This window comes from Pseudozyma hubeiensis (assembly GCF_000403515.1).
Source record: "Pseudozyma hubeiensis SY62 DNA, scaffold: PHS4, whole genome shotgun sequence".
Lineage (NCBI taxonomy): Eukaryota > Fungi > Basidiomycota > Ustilaginomycetes > Ustilaginales > Ustilaginaceae > Pseudozyma > Pseudozyma hubeiensis.
The window spans coordinates 1-19,252 of NW_012133786.1; the positions used below are offsets into that span (position 1 = coordinate 1).

General features: G+C 55.3%; 7 protein-coding genes and 2 non-coding genes across 9 annotated transcripts; 3 read left to right on the forward strand and 6 right to left on the reverse strand.

The window, feature by feature from the left end:
- Positions 1–1,139: 1,139 nt before the first annotated feature.
- PHSY_000083 (2-amino-3-carboxymuconate-6-semialdehyde decarboxylase) lies at positions 1,140–3,829 on the forward strand (the record flags this gene model as incomplete). Its single annotated transcript, XM_012330726.1, has 3 exons — positions 1,140–1,598; positions 2,424–3,447; positions 3,546–3,829. 3 exons carry the CDS (start codon positions 1,140–1,142, stop codon positions 3,827–3,829), a joined length of 1,767 nt encoding a protein of 588 aa, XP_012186116.1.
- A 99-nt stretch (positions 3,830–3,928) lies between these two features.
- PHSY_000084 (N-acetyltransferase) lies at positions 3,929–4,414 on the reverse strand (the record flags this gene model as incomplete). Its single annotated transcript, XM_012330727.1, has 1 exon — positions 3,929–4,414. The coding sequence occupies one exon, from the start codon at positions 4,412–4,414 to the stop codon at positions 3,929–3,931; it is 486 nt and encodes a 161-aa protein (XP_012186117.1).
- Positions 4,415–4,796: 382 nt separating this feature from the next.
- PHSY_000085 (drugsodium antiporter) lies at positions 4,797–7,566 on the forward strand (the record flags this gene model as incomplete). The annotated part of the gene is made up of 2 exons (XM_012330728.1): positions 4,797–4,821; positions 4,994–7,566. The coding sequence occupies 2 exons, from the start codon at positions 4,797–4,799 to the stop codon at positions 7,564–7,566; spliced, it is 2,598 nt and encodes an 865-aa protein (XP_012186118.1).
- A 451-nt stretch (positions 7,567–8,017) lies between these two features.
- On the reverse strand, positions 8,018–10,339 carry PHSY_000086 (choline dehydrogenase; the record flags this gene model as incomplete). The annotated part of the gene is made up of 1 exon (XM_012330729.1): positions 8,018–10,339. The coding sequence occupies one exon, from the start codon at positions 10,337–10,339 to the stop codon at positions 8,018–8,020; it is 2,322 nt and encodes a 773-aa protein (XP_012186119.1).
- A 1,508-nt stretch (positions 10,340–11,847) lies between these two features.
- PHSY_007571 lies at positions 11,848–11,961 on the reverse strand. Its single transcript has one exon. It is a non-coding gene; the product is annotated as a tRNA-Gln (tRNA).
- Positions 11,962–12,319: 358 nt separating this feature from the next.
- PHSY_007572 lies at positions 12,320–12,418 on the reverse strand. The gene has a single exon. It is a non-coding gene; the product is annotated as a tRNA-Gln (tRNA).
- A 163-nt stretch (positions 12,419–12,581) lies between these two features.
- PHSY_000087 (transcription factor) lies at positions 12,582–15,408 on the reverse strand (the record flags this gene model as incomplete). The annotated part of the gene is made up of 2 exons (XM_012330730.1): positions 12,582–15,326; positions 15,400–15,408. 2 exons carry the CDS (start codon positions 15,406–15,408, stop codon positions 12,582–12,584), a joined length of 2,754 nt encoding a protein of 917 aa, XP_012186120.1.
- Positions 15,409–15,716: 308 nt separating this feature from the next.
- PHSY_000088 (hypothetical protein) lies at positions 15,717–16,679 on the forward strand (the record flags this gene model as incomplete). The annotated part of the gene is made up of 1 exon (XM_012330731.1): positions 15,717–16,679. The coding sequence occupies one exon, from the start codon at positions 15,717–15,719 to the stop codon at positions 16,677–16,679; it is 963 nt and encodes a 320-aa protein (XP_012186121.1).
- A 668-nt stretch (positions 16,680–17,347) lies between these two features.
- On the reverse strand, positions 17,348–19,241 carry PHSY_000089 (hypothetical protein; the record flags this gene model as incomplete). The annotated part of the gene is made up of 2 exons (XM_012330732.1): positions 17,348–18,082; positions 19,128–19,241. The coding sequence occupies 2 exons, from the start codon at positions 19,239–19,241 to the stop codon at positions 17,348–17,350; spliced, it is 849 nt and encodes a 282-aa protein (XP_012186122.1).
- Between the last annotated feature and the right edge of the window lie 11 nt (positions 19,242–19,252).

Here is a 19,252-nt window from a genome sequence, read left to right on the forward strand (position 1 = left end):
TAACCCTAACCCTAACCCTAACCCTAACCCTAACCCTAACCCTAACCCTAACCCTAACCTCACGCTCCCACCACCGGACCTTGAGGTCGTCAGACCCCAGGGGCAAGTTACCGGGCACGGTGGTCCGGTACGTTGCAGGCGTTGTTGGTGGGAAACTTAATCAAATCAGGTCTAGGTTTTGTCCTATGGGAGTGTAGAATAAAATACAATTGACGGAGAGAAACAAATGGGATCCAATGGAGCCATCGGATCAACAGTCGTCCCCGGTGGTGTCTTTGCTGCAGTCGAGCAAGGGTACACCAGGATTGGCCTTCTGATGCGTGGGTTCCCGATCCCTGGCAATTGCCGTCGCCTTGTGAGCGTAACACCAGGTTGAGGAGGTTGCAGGTCATTGAGTTGCAGGTCATTGAGTTGCAGGTTGTTGAGTTGCAGGTTGCTGAAGGGGAATCTGGAGTAGATGTTGTCAGGCATTGTTCAGCGCCTTTGTTAGCTTGTCCCCCTGTTCCAGTTCCTGTTTCTGTTCTTGTTTTTGGTTTCTGTTCTTGCTTTTGTTCCCATGTATCAAGTCTCTGGGACGGAACCTCATTTGATTGAGGCGCTGTCACTGGGTCTTGCAGTTGCGTACATGTATTGTAGACACCGGAGGGTTTTTCGGCCAAGTGAGATTTCTGGCTGAGTCTTTCGAGGCTCAGTTGGCATCACGCTTGCCAATCATACCCTCATCACGCTCATCATCATTGTTGAATCAAGCTCGTTTTTGGGCAAGTCGTTTGTGCCTTTGTCACCGTCCCTCAGCTTGTAGCAGACCGTCCTTGGAGCTGTAATGGACCGTCATCCATTTTGAAGCACACGTCCTCGAGAGCAGACTCAAAGGGGTCGGTTGCTATTCTGCCAACCAGCGGGCGAGCTGATGGTGCGTGGAGTCTGAATACAATTAGTCTGCAGATCAAACTGCACTAGGTCAGCAAGCGTGTAATGGCGATGTTGGATGGGCGGCCTTGAAATTGGAGGCTCCACTCGGTTGGAACATGCAAACCAGAAAATTGACTCGAAAGCCGAATTTTCTCGAATGAAAGGCTCGACTCCTCTTTGTTGTACACAACCACCATCATCGTTGCCCGTTGACAGATTCCATCGACATGACCACCGATCAGCATCACGACGAGAGCGAGCTGCCACCCGCCGGCAACCCCGCCGATGCATCGAACAAGGATGTTCCTCCCGCGATCGCCGCTTTCGTCGAAAGCTTCTACAAGATCTCGGACACGCCCGACGTGCACGAACAGTACGCAGACGACTACTACATTGACGACGAGAGTCGTCTGAGCTTCCAAATCGGACCAATGCAACCGACCAACAAGCGCGACGGCATTGTTGCTTGGAGACAAAAGGGATGGGAAGGTGTGACGCGTCGCAAGCACGTCGTCAATGGTGTTTTCATCAGTCCAAAGTGGGAGAACGAGATCATGTTAGACGGCACCGTCGAGATGGACAAGAACGGCTCGACGCTCAGGTTCAATTGGGCCGGAAGAATGGTGTTTGATCAGAAGAGTCTGGACGACGGCTCGCCAAAGATCGAGACCTACAAGGTGTGGCTGGTGAGTGATCGTGCGCTTCCTTTGACCAAATGCAAGCTACCCGGGGACGGTCGCGCTTGGCCGTGAAGCCTTTGACTCAGTTGTCGAGCGAGCTTATTGCTGACGCCTTCCTCCTACTGCGCTTTGCTCCTCCGATCCGACCTCGCTGTTCGTTTGCTGTTGTCTGACAACCTTCTGCCACGGACGCACTTCGCAGAGTCAAGAATGAGGTTGCCGCAGGTGATCGTTCCGACTAGGACAGCTTCCATCGAGCGACTCCAGTAGCACAATCGTTGAGACGTAACACATATTCCACTTGACTTTCTGCGGGTGAGACGAGATTGCAACGACGTATTAAGCCTCTCTATGACGAGCTCAAGATGAAATTGCGAGCGTTTAGTTCGTGCGTTCAGGTCACACGCCAAGTTGAGTGGACATGCTGCTCTCTTCAGTCTGAGCTCGATTCAATTCAGAGAAGCTTTCTCACCTCGTATCTAGTGACCAGGTGTTTGGTCTTCGCAAGGACCTTCAGACGAGCCTTGTTGGCAACGATGCCAGGACGAGCTCAGATTTCGACGCTCGATTTTGAGACCGTCAGGGTCCAGCGATCTCGTGTATATTGCCGGGTCACGCGCCGTGCCAACGCCGGCCTTGAAAGCCGACGACGGGTCGATTCCGCGGCCGGACACCGCCCGAAGAAAGCTCTATCTAAGCGACGTCTGCCAAGCGGCTGTCAGAAATTCCTGCGGACATCGTTCCCCACACAACGAGCAAGTGCGTCCTCGCAAAATGCCGATGACGTGCAAATTGGAAGGCAAGCTCGGCGGTCCGTGTTGCGACTCTTAGCCCCACACCGAGGTGACAGCCTTCGGACTGATTCCCACGGACCACCCTGTTGGTCGGTTAGTTGCAGGGCCCACTCTTGTCGGACATCGGGCTTTCCGAAGCTTCGCGCGGCGGACGAGATGCGCCGAGCCCGGACCCTTTCCGGGAGAGTGTGTTGCCGCTAAGGCCAATGCAACGCACCTCTTCAACGAACGTATAAAGAGGAGGGGGCAGTTCCGACTGCACTCGTCCTTCGAAGAATCATCTGCATTCGCTATACGAGCCTCTCGCCCTGACCAACTCTGCGAAGCCATCATCGTTGCCAAGATGTCGCTCATTGCTCTGGAAGAAGCCTTCAACATCCCTTCTCTGGCGGAACAGTCAGCGTACCAGGCCAGACTGTTTGTCGCCGACGGTAACGGACAAGCCCATGCCGATCGTCTCGTTGACATCCACGGCGAGCGTCTGGCAAAGATGGACCAACATGGTGTCGCACACACCATACTCTCCTTGACCGCACCCGGTATCCAAGACTTTGACGAGCCCAAGGCGGCTGCTGCAGCGGCCAAGGAGGTCAACGACTGGGTGCACCAGCAAGTCCAGCAGAATCCCAAACGCTTCAGCGCCTTTGCTTCGCTCTCGATGCACAACCCCAAGGACGCCAGCGACGAGCTTAGACGCTGCGTCAAGGAGCTCGGCTTCGTAGGTGCCCTTGTCAACGATAATCAGCGTCTTCCCAACGACGAGGCGGCATGGTACGACCAACCCGAGTGGGATTCGTTCTGGACGACCGTGACAGAGCTGGACGTGCCCTTCTACCTGCATCCCATCGCACCCAAGGGTGAGATTCATCGCAGAATCTACAAGGATCGCGCTGCTCTCATCGGTCCTGTGCTGTCTTTTGCCAACAACGTGTCTGCGCACCTGCTCGGAATGATTGTCAACGGTGTCTTTGACCGCCACCCTAAGCTCAAGATCATCGTTGGGCACCTCGGCGAGCACATCCCATTCGACTTGTGGCGAATCAACCATTGGCTCGAAGATGGTGAGTATAATTCTTCGTGTCTAGATCGGGAAAAGCAGCCATAACGAGGTGTTCTTGCGCTGACCGTCTTCTGAAAAATGTATCCCTCATGCCTGCAGTGCACAAGCCTCGCGGTGCCGTCTCCATGCAAAAGACGATTCGCGACTACTTCAACGAGAACATCTGGGTGACCACCTCGGGACACTTTTCGACGCTTACGCTCAAGTACGTCCAGGACGAGATCGGCATCGACCGTATCCTGTTCTCTATCGACTATCCATACGAGAAGTTTGAAGATGCGTGCAACTGGTTCAAAACGCTGGACGGCAAGTTCTCCGCCGAGGATCTCGCCAAGATCAGCCACGAAAACTCGCAAAAGCTCTTCCCTCACCTTCGCTCCTGAAGACCTGACCAGAACAGCGAAAGCTTCACTGCACAGCCGGATCACTATCACTGTATCAAGACAGGCAGTACAGTACGTGTTTGCGATGAATGCCTGCCGTTAAGGCACGGACAAGATCTTTTCCATGCAGATAGATGAATCGACACCTTGATAGTATCCAAAATTGGGAATGATTTGAAAGCCGCTGCGCTTGTAGAAGCGTTGCGCTTCCAGAAGCTTGTCGCCAGTCTCGAGGAGGAGGCGTTGAACACCCAAGGCCGCTGCTTTCTGCTCGAGAAAGACAAGGACGGCGTTAGCCGCTCCTTTTCCGCGTGCTTCCTTGGTGACAAACATCCTTTTCAATTCCGCTGAGTCTTGATCGAGCTTTCGAAGACCGGCGCAGCCAACTGCAAGGCCGTCTTGATACACTACGCAGAAGCATGACATGTCGTCCGCGGAGGGCGGCTTGCCAGGCTCGGAATCTACACGTTCGTAGAGAGCGGCAATGTCGATGCGCTGTTGCTCCCGAAGACGGCATGCATCCGGATGGTTCCAGGCCACCTCCTCTACCCTCAACGAGTCTGTACCTGACCAAGTCGGCTCCATCGAGCGCAAGAGTCATTTATCGTTGAGTCAGCTCGACACGAAATGAGGTCAAAGAACGAGCAGAGGTGCTCACCTTGCATCTGTCCGAATGTGGTTGTGATCACGCACTGTTGAACGGAGTGAGACTGATGATTGATGCACCGTCAAGCGGAGGTCTACAGATTCGAACCTCGCTCGTCGTCGTGGCCGAAGGGAGAATGTGGCATCATTTGACGATGTGGATCGAGTCACATTGCGCGGACAGGTCACTTCAATAAGAGAGATACTATAATCTTCCTCGGCTACTTGAACGGCGATGTACCGAAAGGACGGCACGCCGGTCGATTGGCAGCCATCTGCGCTCGTCTTCTCACGGCAGACTTTAACATGCTGAACTTTCAAAATGCACCACCTAGATAGCGGGAAAGGTGAAACCAAAGTTCTGTGGGTGAAAAAGAGAGAGAGTGAGGCGATTTGGCCGTTGCTTCGGTTACGCCGAGGCTGTCAAGTTGCAGAAAAGTAGTTCTGTGAGCAAAGGCACGAGCAAAGCAACACAAAACTTTGGCGCGATTGCCGCCCGCCTCGATGTCTGCTCGTTAGGCACGACAGCCCGCCACCTTCAAATTGCTGCAGCTGCAGGGAGCTTCCTCTCATTTCAACGCCGCTCTGCAAATGTGCGCTTGTACGCGTATCCACGAGTGAAACAGCAATCTTCTCAGAGAGAGGAAAACGTCACAATCCGCATTCGCTTTTCATCCTTCCCCCGTTATCACCACCAAGACGGCTCTTGCGAACGCTACGAGGACACGGTCGATCGTTCCATTGACGACATGAGCTTCACACCGCGTTACGGATCCTCCGTGACAAGGGATTATAGCCTACTCCAAGGCCATCCGAGTTCTTATCAGCACTTTGGCGCGCTCTCGGCGAGCCAGCCTCGCCATGCACACAGCTCGCTCGCGGCTCGAGCCGACGCAGAAGGCGACCAGCATCACGACGACAACGAGGCACTCGCTTCCGCCTCGGCATCGTCCATACACACGGACGATGCCACCGACAACGGAGCCAGCAGCATCTCCCTGCCACTCAACCACCATGCCGCAGCCACCTCGCCCGTCTTTGGACGCAGCAATCGACTCGCAATCACTCCGCTTACATCGACTCGCAATCGCCGATCGAGTGTTAACGCATACCCACAAGTGGCCGGCATCCCGTCCGAGTATCTGCTTGGTGGTACTGCCGTTGCACCACCTACGCATCAGCCTGCATCTTCCTCCAACATCTCGCTCGGAGCACCCGCGGCGACCACCTCTGCCGATTCCTTACAAAAGCCAGTCGGAGCCTCTCACGACAGTGCTGAAGAGGAGGCCACAGAGTCGACATCCTTGCTTGGCGGGCGCCCCTTGCCACAAGCAGATGCGCAGAGCTCTCACGCGGCGGCGACGTATGGTGCAGTGCGTCGTTCGTCCTTCGACGGAGCCAGTATCCCGGGTGTAGATGGCGCGGCAGGTGTCAGCGGCTGGGCTGCTGCCAACTTGATAAGAGAAGCTCCTCTCCCTGGTGTCGAGCAGATCGAATCGATTGCACGCGAACCTCACGACCATATTGCATGGAGGGAGGCCCGTGTGCTGGTCGGCTACACGATACCGATCTTTGCCACTCACCTGCTCGAGCTCTCGCTTTCTGTAGCATCGGTATTCTCGCTCGGTCATCTTGGTACGGTCCAGCTCGCCGCTGCCTCGCTCTCCAGCATGACCGCCAACGTCTCTGGCTTCAGCGTCCTGTCCGGCTTCATCTCGGCATTGGACACGCTCCTTCCATCAGCCTACACTCAGCAGCCTAAGTCGGTCGGTCTATGGACCCAGCGCATGGGTGTCATCCTCATGGCCATTCTGCCTCTCATCTTTGCCGTTTGGCTCAACGCCGAACCCATCCTCGTGCGGATCGGCCAAGATCCTGAAGTCGCCTACCTTGCAGGTCGTTACCTCTCCGTCCTTGCTTTCGGTCTGCCTGGCTATGCCCTCTTCGAAGTCTGTCGCAGGTACCTTCAGGCGCAGGGTCTGATGCACGCCCCCACCATCGTCCTCATGTTTGTCTCACCTCTCAACGCTATCGCCAACTATCTGCTCGTCTGGGGCCCTGAGTCGATTCGACTCGGCTTTATCGGTGCTCCCCTCGCCTCGGCGCTTTCCATGTGGCTCATGGCCATCCTCTGCTTCTTGCAGTGCGTTGTCGCTCCTCGTGACGCCTGGGATGGATTCACCACCGCAGCTTTCAAGTGGGACGGCATCAAACCAGTCTTGTCGCTCGGTTTCGCAGGTATGGTCAGCTTGGCCGCTGAATGGTGGGCCTGGGAGATTGTCGGCTTGGTCACCAGTCAGCTCGGCGTCGTTGCGCTTGCTGCGCAGTCGGTGTTGCTTGTTAGCTCGTCTGTCACCTATCAGCTTCCCTTCGGCGCGTCGGTCGCTACCGCCGTGCGTGTCGGTAACCTTTTGGGTGCCAATCGACCAGACGAAGCCAGAATCTCGAGTCGAGTCAGTCTGATTCTGTCGCTTGCCATGGGTGGGCTGAACTCGGCCCTCTTCCTCATCTTCCGTAAGCAGTGGGGCTGGCTTTTCAGCTCAGACATCGAAGTCATCAAGCTGGTCGAATACATTCTTCCTCTGCTGGCCTTCTTCCAGGTCGCCGACGGAATCTGCGGTATCGCGGGCGGCGTCCTTCGTGGAACTGGCAGGCAAGCCGCTGGTGCCGGCATCAACATGGTTTCGTACTATGTCATCGGCATTCCCGTTGGTCTCGTTCTTACCTTCACCAGCATCAATCTCGGATTGGCAGGTCTCTGGTGGGGTCTGACTATCGCGCTCCTTTTCGGCTCCGCCGGCATGATCTGGCTGATCAGCATCACCGACTGGGAGTGGGAGGTGAAGAAGGTGCAGCTACGCATGGCTGTCGACGATCCTTCCGACCCCTCTCATCCTGCCGGTGCGGCGCCATCGGCACACGGCGCTGCCAAATCCGACGTCGAGGCCTTGTCGGGACCTCGCCTCGCCCAGACCTCTTCCGCCGTGGACGCTATTAACGGTCGGGACCCAACCTTCAGCCCTCTCGGTATGCGTCCCTCTTCTTTGGCCGGTTCGGTCATCGAAGAGGAGGAGAACGAACTGTCCATCTGACCCTGCCCCCCTTTGATTGTCCCGGTTCGGTTCCACTCAGCTTTTCGTACATTCCACCTGCAATATAACATGCGCTGCTATCGGCGTAGTCTCACACGCTCTGTCTTCCACGCTGATGACTTGGAGCAATTCTTAGTCACAGCAGCAGCATTTGATTTTGTGACCGGAATGTAACAAATATGATCGTATAACGTCAAGTCGGGTTGCTAAAATTGAGCCATCGAACTAGCTTGCAGCCAAAAGGAGTTTGTCTTGTTCTCGTTCGATTCAGCTTCCATCGCGAAACACAACTACTACTGGCTAGATCGACAACGAGGTTTCAATTCGACGATGGCAAGTAAGCACAAGGTTTTGCTCTCGCTTCTCAAATTTGAGTCGAGGCGCAATGTGTCAAACGTTGTTCAAGGATACTGAGAATGCAGTGCGGCAACGTGGCAAGGACAAGATCTAACTACAGGCGGGCTTGCTCGCCGGCACCCTCGGAGCGAAGCTGGAGTGGGGCGACGGCACCAATGTCGCGGGCAACGTTGCGAGCAACGCCGCGCGCCGTTGCCATCGTGGTGATCATTGGGTTGACACCGCTCGACTCGCACATGGCAGATGCGTCGGCGACCCAGAGGTTCTTGGCTCCCCAAACACGTCCCTCGGGGTCGAGTGCAGAGATCTTGGGCTCAGCACCCATGCGACAAGAAGCCATCTGGTGAGCAGAGCCGATCGAGAGGATGTAGGGAGCGGCGCCGGCGGTGGATACCTGCTTCTGCCACTCCTTGTAGGCGGGATCGTTCAGATCACGAGGTGCAGTCTCCACTGGAGTGAAGGTCGCTGGCACCTGAGTGGTCTCGGTGAAGATGCTGTCTGCAGGAGGGGCGGGAAGGTTGGGTGCGCCATTATGGGTGCGAGGCTTGGTAGTGCTCAGCGAGCTGGCAACAAAGGCTGGAACGGCTGCCTGGGCGGTGCAGATGACCTCTGCACCAGCCATAAGGTGCGCGTCGGCTCCACGAAGGATACCTTGGAGCAAGGAACGCTGGTCGAACTTTGAGATGGTGTATTCAATTCGAGCCTGGCCCCGTTCGTCAAGCACGATGCGTCCGCTGTCACGATCGCGGCAGATAATGACCATGGTGTAGCTGTGGCTGTACTGGAGCATGCGAGACTTGTGCTCCTTTGGACTAGCGAAGTTGTTGAAGGCAGCGTGAATGGAGGGGGAGGAAGCGACGACCTCAATCTTGCAGCCCCATCCGTCCTTATCGACCATCTCAGCAGAATTGTCCACCATGGTAAGCAGTCCTCCTTCCCATGGGTTGACGGGGAAGTTGTAGTAGCCGGTCACAACGGTGGCTGGGTGGAGTCGAAGGGTCTGTCCGATCATCTTGTTTGTCTTGAGCTCGGGCGAACGGAGGAGCAGAGCGGGAGTCTGGAGCGAGCCTGACGAGACGACAACGCCCTTGGACGCAAGGATCTTGATCTTGCGTCCATCAACGGTTGCGAGGGCACCGATGGCGCGCTTGTTCTTGTCAAAGAGGATGCGCTCTACGTAGCAGTTGGTCATGAAAGCGGCGCCAGCCTCAGCGGCGTCCTTGAGCCATGAGACGATGCCACCTTGTTTGTGGCCGGAGATGCAGCCCAGTTGGCACTTTCCACAGTAGTGCGTGTGGCCGCCGGAGTTCTGTGGCACGGGCTCGACAGGGTGCCCAGCGCGTTGGCCTCCAAGCGCGAGGAGCGAGTTGCCGATGTTGTGACGGATGGGGGCAACCGCAACACCCATGCGCGTGCAAACAGCGTTAAGGTCCGAGGTAAAGTAAGGGCTGTTGTAGTAAGGGACGCCGTACTTTTCGGCCCAAGCTCTGCGCACAAAGTGTCGAGGCTTGAGCGAGGCTGACCAGTTGATGGACGATCCACCACCGAAGGTGGAGCCGGCAAGAATGTTGATGGAGCCATCCTCGGATGGCAAGATACCTTCGCCTTCGTAGAGGAGGCCGTACCCTTGATCCTCTCGGCCGACGACCTTGTCTGGGTGAAGATAGATGCCTTTGTCGACGATAAGGGTGCGCACTCCGCGCTGGGCGAGATAGCTACCTGCTACACCGCCTCCGGAGCCAGAGCCGATGACGAGCACTTCGGTGTCGACGATGATCTCGGAACCGGATGGCTGAGCAGCCACCTTTTCGTTTTCGAACTTGTAGTCGTAGATCGGTGCGGCGGGAGCAGCCTCACCGCCTTGGATGGGACGCGTCCAGTCATCGGGGCGACCATCCGGATATCCGATGGCTTCCCAGGCTGGCTGGTGGTTGCGGTAGTAGGTGAGCAAGATGATGCCCCTGAGACCAGCGGACGCCTTGCGGAGGAGCGTCAGACGGGATGTGAACCAGCCAAAGATGATCTTTTCTCGAGTTGGGCGGTCGAGCTGGGTGAAGGGACCGACGTAGCCGGAGAGGGCGATGGTGCCAGGACGGGTGGAGAGGAGGGTGAGGAAGAGGTTGATGTCGCCGGCCACCTTGCTCGACAGGGAGGCGGAGCATTGCTGGGCGGCACAGTCGAGCAGTCGAGGCGTCGACCTGAAGCCTTCCTTAGCGAATCGCGGGGCGAGCTCGCGCTGACGCTCGGTGGCCTGGGCAGGAAGGTGAGATAGGACATCAGCAGCGTCGATGTCGTCGAGTTCAGGGACGATGGCATCTGCAAAGGCGAGAAAAGCTTCCCTCTGCGCAGCGTTCCAGTACTCGTCTGCCTTCATGATCTTGGGCATGGGGATAGTCCCCTGCGTTGCAATCGACATTATGAAGCCGCTCGCCTAGGATGTATCTCTGACGTCGAGGAGATGGGTACAAATCGACGGAACGACAAGTGCGGAGGTAGTTGATGAGGTTAGAAGAGGAATAAGATGGCAAGACTCTCTAGAAGTGGGAATGAAGGGGATGGGACGAGATGCGAGAGGGAAGCAAGGTTAGCAAGGGAATTTGAAGGCGGAAGAGAAGTGGCGGCGAGGCTGGATGTCGCTGCAGAGTAATCCCAATGGAGCAAGGACAATGCTTCGTGCGCGCGAAGCCAACCCCAGCTGCACGAACATGCTGTGCCGACAGAGATGCGGGGAAAGCGAGCTGGATTTAGAGCGTGTTAGGCGGAGCCAGATTGTCCACGACCACAAGCGAGCGGTAACCGTTCGGGGCCCAAGCCATCCACCGAAACAGAGTGCCGGCTCCTTTCCTCGTTTTCTCAGAATCGACTCCTAGTGGCACAACAGGACGGCGACCAACCCACTTTGGAGTAAGCAGGCTACACGGCGGCCTTTCTCTCTATGATTGCTCACGCACACAATAGATCGAATCTGAGTCGGAGTTTGTCGCGGCTTTGCGGACGAGAAGGGTATACCAGCAGAATCCAGTGCGCGAACACCAACATGATCGCGATGACTGGGCGATACACTTCCTTGTCTGCAAAGCCTCTGAGCAATTTCAGTCCTGCAGCTGTCGCAGCAGCCATCGGACGGGGAGTACGATATCGATATGAAGCAATGAATAAGGAGCGGCAATGGCCGGGCGGTGGTCACGTAATCGTGAGTGGCGAACACAGCGGCTCAGGGTCGAGCCTCTGCGCGGCTCGTGGCACCAGGCTGTTTTCAACTACGTTCGCCGTAAACTGTCTCTTCCAAGTGTCAAGCGACGTGAAAACTACATGGACCTAATGTACATCGCTTCCAGAAATATTATATTCTTATAATATTAATAATAAACCCACCGAACCAGTGAAAGTGTCATTCACCACTCCCACTCTGTACCTGTCTCCTAATTTGCTCGGCGGTAACCTGTCGATCCCGGCACGGGACTTAGCTGTCATCGCAAGCTTGAGCCTCTTTCGTCTGGGCAAACACGATCTCGACACACTTTCACTCGACATATGTTGTCGCCATCAGAGAGATGTTCAGGGTTGTGCACATGTTGCTCTTTGGTCGTTGTTGAGAGGAGGAAACTTGAATCGTCTTCGACGCTGCCACCAGTGTAATGAGCCGTAGTGGGGTACAGGCAGGTCGATTACAAAGGGAGTCGTGTGCAGGGTAAACACGCAGAGACGTCTGCCACTCGCAGTCTGCGTCGGCAAGCGCGTGATTGTTTCGCCTTGGGCGCCTCCGTCCTTCTGTGAGCCGCGGAAGAGCGGCCCGTGGCAGACTCGACGCAGATGCACAGCGCCACGACTTCACTTCAGGCTGTTGCCCTCCCTCTTGTGCTCGTCAAAAGGACATGGGGGTCAGGGGCGACACAAAGCCGCTCGGCAAGAAGTAAAAAAGCGAGGTCGTACTGGGATTCGAACCCAGGGCAAGAGAAGTCGAATCGTATTGATGTGAGCGCAAGACGAGCTCATACAATCAGAATCTCCTAAGTTAACCAACTACTCCATACAACCAGGTTGCTGCCGCCGGTTGGCATAGGCAAACATGAATGGGATCACCTATGATGGGATCGTTCGTTGTGTACTTTTCCACTCTCGGGGTCCTTGCGGCATGCGTCACAAAACTGGCTACTCGACGCACCAACACCCTGCCTTGACGCACCAACACGCAGGGTGCGATCTTGAGCAAATCAGCTTCAGGCGGTGCGTCCGGGACCGTCGCTGGTCATCGGCAAAGACAGGGTACGAGACCTGCAAAGCGATCCCACCAGCGACTGAGTCTACGAGGCCACCCAACGTGACGTTGTTTGAACAGGATTTTCCGGCCGCCATCAGTGGAAAATGAGTTCAACAGAAACAGGAACAAAAAAATAGGTCGTACTGGGATTCGAACCCAGGGCAAGAGAAGTCAAATGTGGGAGTGCACCCACACGTCAGAATCTCCTAAGTTAACCAACTACTCCATACAACCGTGCTTACGGCATCTTGCTTCTGTTGCAATAATAATGCACTTTGCTCACTTTGTGACGTCTCGGACAGTAATCTCTCGTCTAGCTCGAGTGTCGCCTGGTTGAGAGAGTGTAGTCTTGCATTCTGTATGGTGCTTCGACGAGTTTATAATATTTCAATTCACATCAGAAGAGCTGGTCCACGTCCTTAAGAAAGGCCTCAATGTCGAACGGCACTTGCGCATTGTAGATCTCGGCATCGATCATGCCGGCGTGGCTGGACGTGGTTGCTGTAGAAGACGGGCCATCGTTCCACACAATACCACGATCCCGGGTATGCCGAGGAGCCGCCAAGAGGTCTGTAGTGGTCGCCAGGGCCGAAGCAAAGGATGCGTCGTTGGCAAAAGCTTCTACGTGCGTACCGACGATGTTTTCGGCGCCGTGAGCGGCACGAGAAGCCGTTGCAGCTTCGGCAGCAGACGCCAGGAAATCCATCGGTGTAGCACGACTGAATGACGGAGCCTGCTTCGAGGACGCGATGCCATCGCAGTCGGAATTGACGCAGGCTGACTCTTGAACCGCAGTGCCGGCGTCAGGTTCCGTTGATTCTGATGCTTGATCCAGCTTGATGCTAGAAACAGGCCGATATACCCGATAGTATACCTGCCAAAGTCGCGCTGTTTCGACCATTTCGTCAATGTAATCGGCTGACAATTGCGAGATTGTATGCGCGCGCTCGACGGAGCTTGGGAGCGACAGCTGGCGAAGCTGCACAGTAGCTGCCTCCATCAGCGTGATGGAAGTGTCGGCGTCTGTCGGGGCTCGCGCCCATGCGACCAGCACAAAGGCGATGTTTTCCAGGCACTGTCGCGCTGCATGCACGGTCATGGCGCACACAAGCAGAGTCGGCAGCCGGTGCAGGTAGCGCGACATGGTCCGAACAGACTGCCTAGATTGTCTGCGTAACGCAGGCTGGTGGTCCATCTGTGACACAGTGGCTAGCAACGTGAGGCTAGCGTCGACGCTGTACCGTCCCAGTTTACCGATCTGCTCAGCTGGAACAAGCCCGAAGCGAATGACCTGGACGAGTTTATGCGAATCAATTTGTCCATCCAAGTCGCCTGAGAACAGCGCTGAAGTAGCGTAGCTTCCAAGAATCGCGCTGAAAAAGGCGCACTCGATGTGCGAGACCTGCTCCCATAGCCGAACGATGCGTTGCCCTGCGTAGAAGCCCATTCGCTCGTGAGAGTTGTGTCTCACCTGCATGATCGCATCGTAGGCGCTCGTGGTGGTCTCCACGATGCGCTCTCGCTTCTCTCTGAGTGACGAACTTGTGTCGACGAGCAAGCTTTGTAATTTGCGTAAGGAGCTGAAAAGGCAACAGACAGTCTCTATCCGCATACACAGGACTGTCCGACCCGCAGAACGTAGAATGCCATCGCGACCAAGTCGTTCCTCAGACTGCGCGCAGAATTGTCGCATCTCTTCGAATGAAGTGGCCATCGAGGCATTTGCGTCGCGTAGTCGAGGTGGCAACGGCAGCTCTTTGCCGCCATCGTCGACGCAGGCAAGGGTTTGTCGCACGGTGGCTGCAAACCCCTGATCCAAGTCTTCTGGAATCGCGACTTTTTCGCCCATGAACCCGAACACCCCGTCCCAGCTTCTCAGACAGCACCACAGACTGAGACGAGCTATACTGCTCGGCGTGTGCTGAGAGCAGGTGAGATCGCTGTCCAACTTGAGCTCTTTCGCGATCTTGGTGGCGCAAGTGAGCAGATTTTCCGACGCGAGGCCAAAGCCGCGACTTTCAGGCTCAAATTGCGACGCGGCCGTGCCGATCAGGCCGGGCTCGTGAGCAAGCAATAGCTCGAACGCCATCACCAGGTGAACGTCACGTGGTGAAGAAAGGAGCAGCTGTGTTCCAAGGCGATCGACATAGTTTGAAAGCGTTCGAACCTCAGAGGAGACAAGCTCGTCGTGCACGCCCTTCAGGCCGAGTAGCGTCATCGCCGCAAGTAGCAGAGATCGTGGCGCCGTCGCGCTCTGTGCTTGTTCTTCTCGAAGTTTGAGGAAAGAAGGGAGATACGGATGCTCCACCAGATAATCCTGAAGCTGAACATTAAGTTGCTGCATCCTTTCGCGTGGTAGGAAAGTGACCATGTCCGGCGTGTGAGGAGGAGCGTCGATGCGCAGCTTGAGATAGTCATGGTACGTGTTGCCGTGCATAAGACGCTCCATGAGAGTGTTCAGTGTCTTTGACGTGCTCTTCCAGCCCTTTTGCCTGCCTATCAGCTGCTGTTGAGCGTGTCTTAGATCTGATAGTCCAAGTTGTTCACCTTCCAGGGTGCGTTTTGGATAAGAGGAAGAAGATGAGCCGCTTGCATCGCCCAATTGACAATCGAATATCAACGGGCTCTTCTCTTGAGTAGATTGGGTCTGTGCATTCCTCCTGGCAACTTCAGCTGCTTGGTACGATTGGCTCGCATCTCCGCTTTCCGGTGCAGAGCAAGCTTCCAGGTCTTGCGAGCTACCAGGGGTGTTCTTGTTCGGTCCGCCGAGTCTCGGTTTGCGTTTGCGGTCTCCATCCCAGACGATACAGTCGATGTCCAGAGCTCTACAGCGGTGACACTGCTTCTCGGCTGATAATGGCGTCCTAGAGCTGTCGATGTAAATGTCTGGGAGCTCACAGCGTGCCTTTGCCTCTCGACACTTGAGACAGCTTCTCTTGGCCAGAGGTCGCTTTCTCGGATATCTAGAGGCTGCGCTCATCTGCCATACGTAGATGATCGACCGGCCAAGAACTTGAGGTCGGACGCAGTGAAAAGTCGATCCTGGGCGGTCACTGGTGACAAGAAGGTCGAGCAACACGAATGAGCGGCGAAGTGGAAACGATGGTCGATTGCTGATGTCAACTCCGACGGACCTGTCAAACTACAAAAACATACACCAGGAATTTCACAGCATTTACAGTAGTGCAACACGAGATATTGTAACTCCGGCGGACTTGTCGCATGCCTGTCGGCTCGTCAAAGTCACCTTTCCGAGACAAGTCCGACGGCCCTTCGCACACAAAATCTTCTCGTTCGATGTTTGTCCCGTTGAGATCGTTCAAAACTCTGATGATTGCTGCCCGTTGCTGTTGATCGAAGGGACGCTGAGTTGTGACCGGCGCTGCAGTATGAGAGCTGTATATAACGGGGATGGACCAAATGAAATTCCTGTCACCAAGGAGTCGCTATCTCTCGTCTTCTGTTCCTTTCCCGGCATTCGCCCTCCTCATTCACTCACTTCAAGCCTACAGCTCGCACTAATTTCCCGGACATGCAGCCAGCCCTGATGCTCAACCATGTGATTGTCACGTTCCTAATGGCTGGAGTAGGTGCTAGTGCACAGACGACATTAACCGTCACGACAGCCGAAGTCGAAAGCACAAGGTCGCTACAGAAAGCCGTGGCACCGGCTGCACCGACGGGGATTCTAAAGTACGAGCCCAGCAGAGGCGGCAACTACACTGTGGGCTGCGCTTACACTCTGCTCTGTGCGGTCACCGTGTGGCATGTGCTGCGACGCAAAGACCACTGGGCGCTTTGTTTGCCAATCGGATGTCTCTGCTCGGCTCTCGGCTTCTTTGTACGGCCCTCGATCGATCCCTACAATGTCAGCCTGGGACTCTACATTGTCCAGAGCATGTTCGTGGTGATCTCGCCAGCCGCATTTCTTGCCTTCAACTACCTGCTATACGGACGGATGATCCTGTCCGTGGACAGGAAATTTGGTGGCTCGGTGATGGAATCACACGAGCTGGAGAGGCAGGCTCTGACGACGGGTCAAAAGCTGACCATGATGCACAAGGCCAGAGGACGCAAGACGGAAAAGTCGCGATTCTCGTTCATTCCGCCTCGCATCGTGGGGCGGGTGTTCGTATGGAGTGACGTGATCACTTTCTTGGTGCAGTGCTCGGCTGGAGGTTTGCAGGCCAGCGGCGGTAGCGGCAACACTGCGATGGTGAATGTTGGTGACAAACTTTTCCTCGCAGGTGTCATCATCCAAGGTCTCTCGTACATCTTGTTCACACTGCTTTTGACGTACGCTACTTGCCTGGTGATTCGAGATGGCTCGCGTGCAAAAGCGGACTTTACACGGCCAGACACGATTCTAGGCGTAGACAAGCACGTGCTTGCCCTAGTTGGTGGACTTTACCTATCGTCGATCTTCATAATCGTAGGTAGCGCGCCGGACGATGCGTTTGCGTTTGTTTCAGTAGACGACCGAGTACTCGGCTGACCCGCGCTGCCTCACTCACGCTCCCGCTTGAAACAGATCAGGTCGATCTATCGTATGGTCGAATTCTCTCAAGGTTACAGCGGCTACTTGGTTTCGCACGAAGGTGAGTCGGCCATGATCAAGATTGTCGCTTCTGACATGCATGAGCGCGAGCTGACTATCGCTTGCCGTCTATGATCCGATGCATTGGCAGTCTACCTCTTCGCCTTGGATGCGGCTCCACTGCTACTTGCGGTGGGAGTGTGGGGCGTAAGATGGCCGTCAGCACTCCTCGAACGCATTTTTGAGATGAGATCGAGACGAGACGGAGACGGTGACGATTCTCTCGCGAAGGTGGCGTCGCAAAGTTGACGGAAGTTCGTGTCGGCGACTTTGTTGGTAAAGTCTCTGGAAGAAACGTGATGGCAAAGACACATCGAGGGCCTGCCGGCAAATGATGCTGAGCTGAACACGAAAGAGCGAAAGCGTGATGGCTGATGACGTGGACAGTGGGATGAGCGAGCTTCATTGCTGATGCGAGGCATAGGAATGCATTGAGAAAGACTGATAGTACAACTGAAGAGAGTGACCGATGCGATGCTGAGAGGATTGGCGAAGGAATGCCGAGGGTGCTCGTCAGATGGACGAAAAGCGCTGAGCTACTGGCCGAGCCTGTCTGATGTGTCCATCTAAACTTCCATCAGAGAAGCGTTGGCCTCATTCTGCTGCTGAAGCTCGAGCTGGAGAAGTTTGTGGGTACCAGTGTGCATGAGCTTGCATTGATCTGGATTGGCAGAGTTGATACGGACCATGCGAAAGAGTGGCAGTGCTTGCGGGTCGCCCTGCCATTCGCGGAGGAGTTTGACGTTGATCGTATTGGTAAGGTCTGGGAGCTCGAATCCCTCCCTGTACTCTTGCAACTCTTTTGATATGATCTCCTTGAGCTCGATCTCACGCTTGTGAGGAGGTCTGCCTGATCTGCGTTCTGATTTGAGCTCTTGCAACTCGTCGTCGTGGCGTTTGATGAAAGTATCGGCGACAAAGGCGTGTACGGATGCTAGATCCGGCAAAGCATCGACATCGTCTGGCAGCATTAGTATAAGCGTAGAAAGACGATCCACCTTGGCATTGGAAGAACGACCTCGAACGGCTTTGGCTTGATTGAGCTTGTCCTTGCGGTGGGCCACTCTTGCAAGCTGCGTGGCCCTTCTTGAATGTGGATGCGTGGGCCCCGACTTTTTCTTTATAGAACGTTCTGAGATCTTTTTGCCTCCCATACTGTTGACTGCTACTGCTGCGACTTCGGTGAAGACGATGACGTTGGAAACAGACGCAAAACGGTCTAGAGATGCTGAACAGGAACGGTCGGTAAGGAACCTGGTACGATCTCGAATCACAACGAGACCCTGAACGCTAACTCTTGACTGCTCAGCAAATTCGAATCAAAAAACGCAGAGCGTCTTCTCGTGTCAGATCCGAGATCCGAAATAATAAGAATCGCTTCTCCCGATTTGATCGCTAATAACCTACGTCGATGAGACCTGCTGAGGAGAAAACCCTTTGAGGCGCCCCTTCGTGGGCTGGTCGGTGGGCCGGCGAATTTCGCTTGGTGGTCGAATGCCGGTGTCTAAGCTTTCGAGGGCGCGGACGCAGCTGCAGAAAGACCTTCATGCCCCATCAGAGGGGTCTGGCTGCAGACGATTGCCACCATGCAGCGCAGTCTTGGTGGAGGACGAGTCTGTCATGTGGAGTTACAGATCGACACGAGCCTCGGAAAAGAGGAGCAAATCCACGGCCCGAGCCGACTCTAGAGGGCGGCGACGACGCCAAGATTCAACCTCCTGTGCAACGAGAATGCACTCTGCCGTCGTTAGCACTGCCAGGCCTGCAACACCGCGAAGGCCACCCGCTCCGAGCCTGGTTGAAGAAATTGGGCGTTAACCGATCAAGGCAGGCTAAGCGAGAAAATCTCTGCGAGACCCTGTGTGTCTCTGCAGATCATCAGCACCGCCTCGGAATCTCGCTTGCAAACACCGTGCCGCAGCCTTGTGCAGTGTATGCACTGCGGACATGGTGAGCAGAAGCCCTCAGAGTCGCAGGCGACGGTTTGGATTGTGATGGGCATACTCGACCCAATGACTGCGGCGACTCGGACAAGGCCGCTGGCCGTGCACTCAAATGCACAGCGGCAAAAGTGCGTTCCGTGTGGGGGGGCAGACATTGTTTCTTGCTTATGCGTGCCAACGAGATGCAGGCCAAGCACAAGGTCGAGGGACAGTCGAGATTGGGCCTCGCGCGCATCTCTTCCCACTTCGCGCGACATCGTCTGCAAACCAAATCCAGATTGAATTTGTAAAGATGAAAAAAAATAAAACACCATTAGTAATGAATATTAATAATAATGAAGAGTAGGTTTCGAAGTCTCCACCACTTTGCAATGCAGTGCAAGGCTGCCTTGACAATTCGTACGCCTTTCTGCCGCGTTCGATGACTATTTTCAGTTGGCGCCCCTGAATTGTAAAATTCTGGACAAGGTGTCGTTCGCTCTGGACTGGAATTTCGCAGCTCGGCGTCTGCAGGCATCTCGCTCGGAC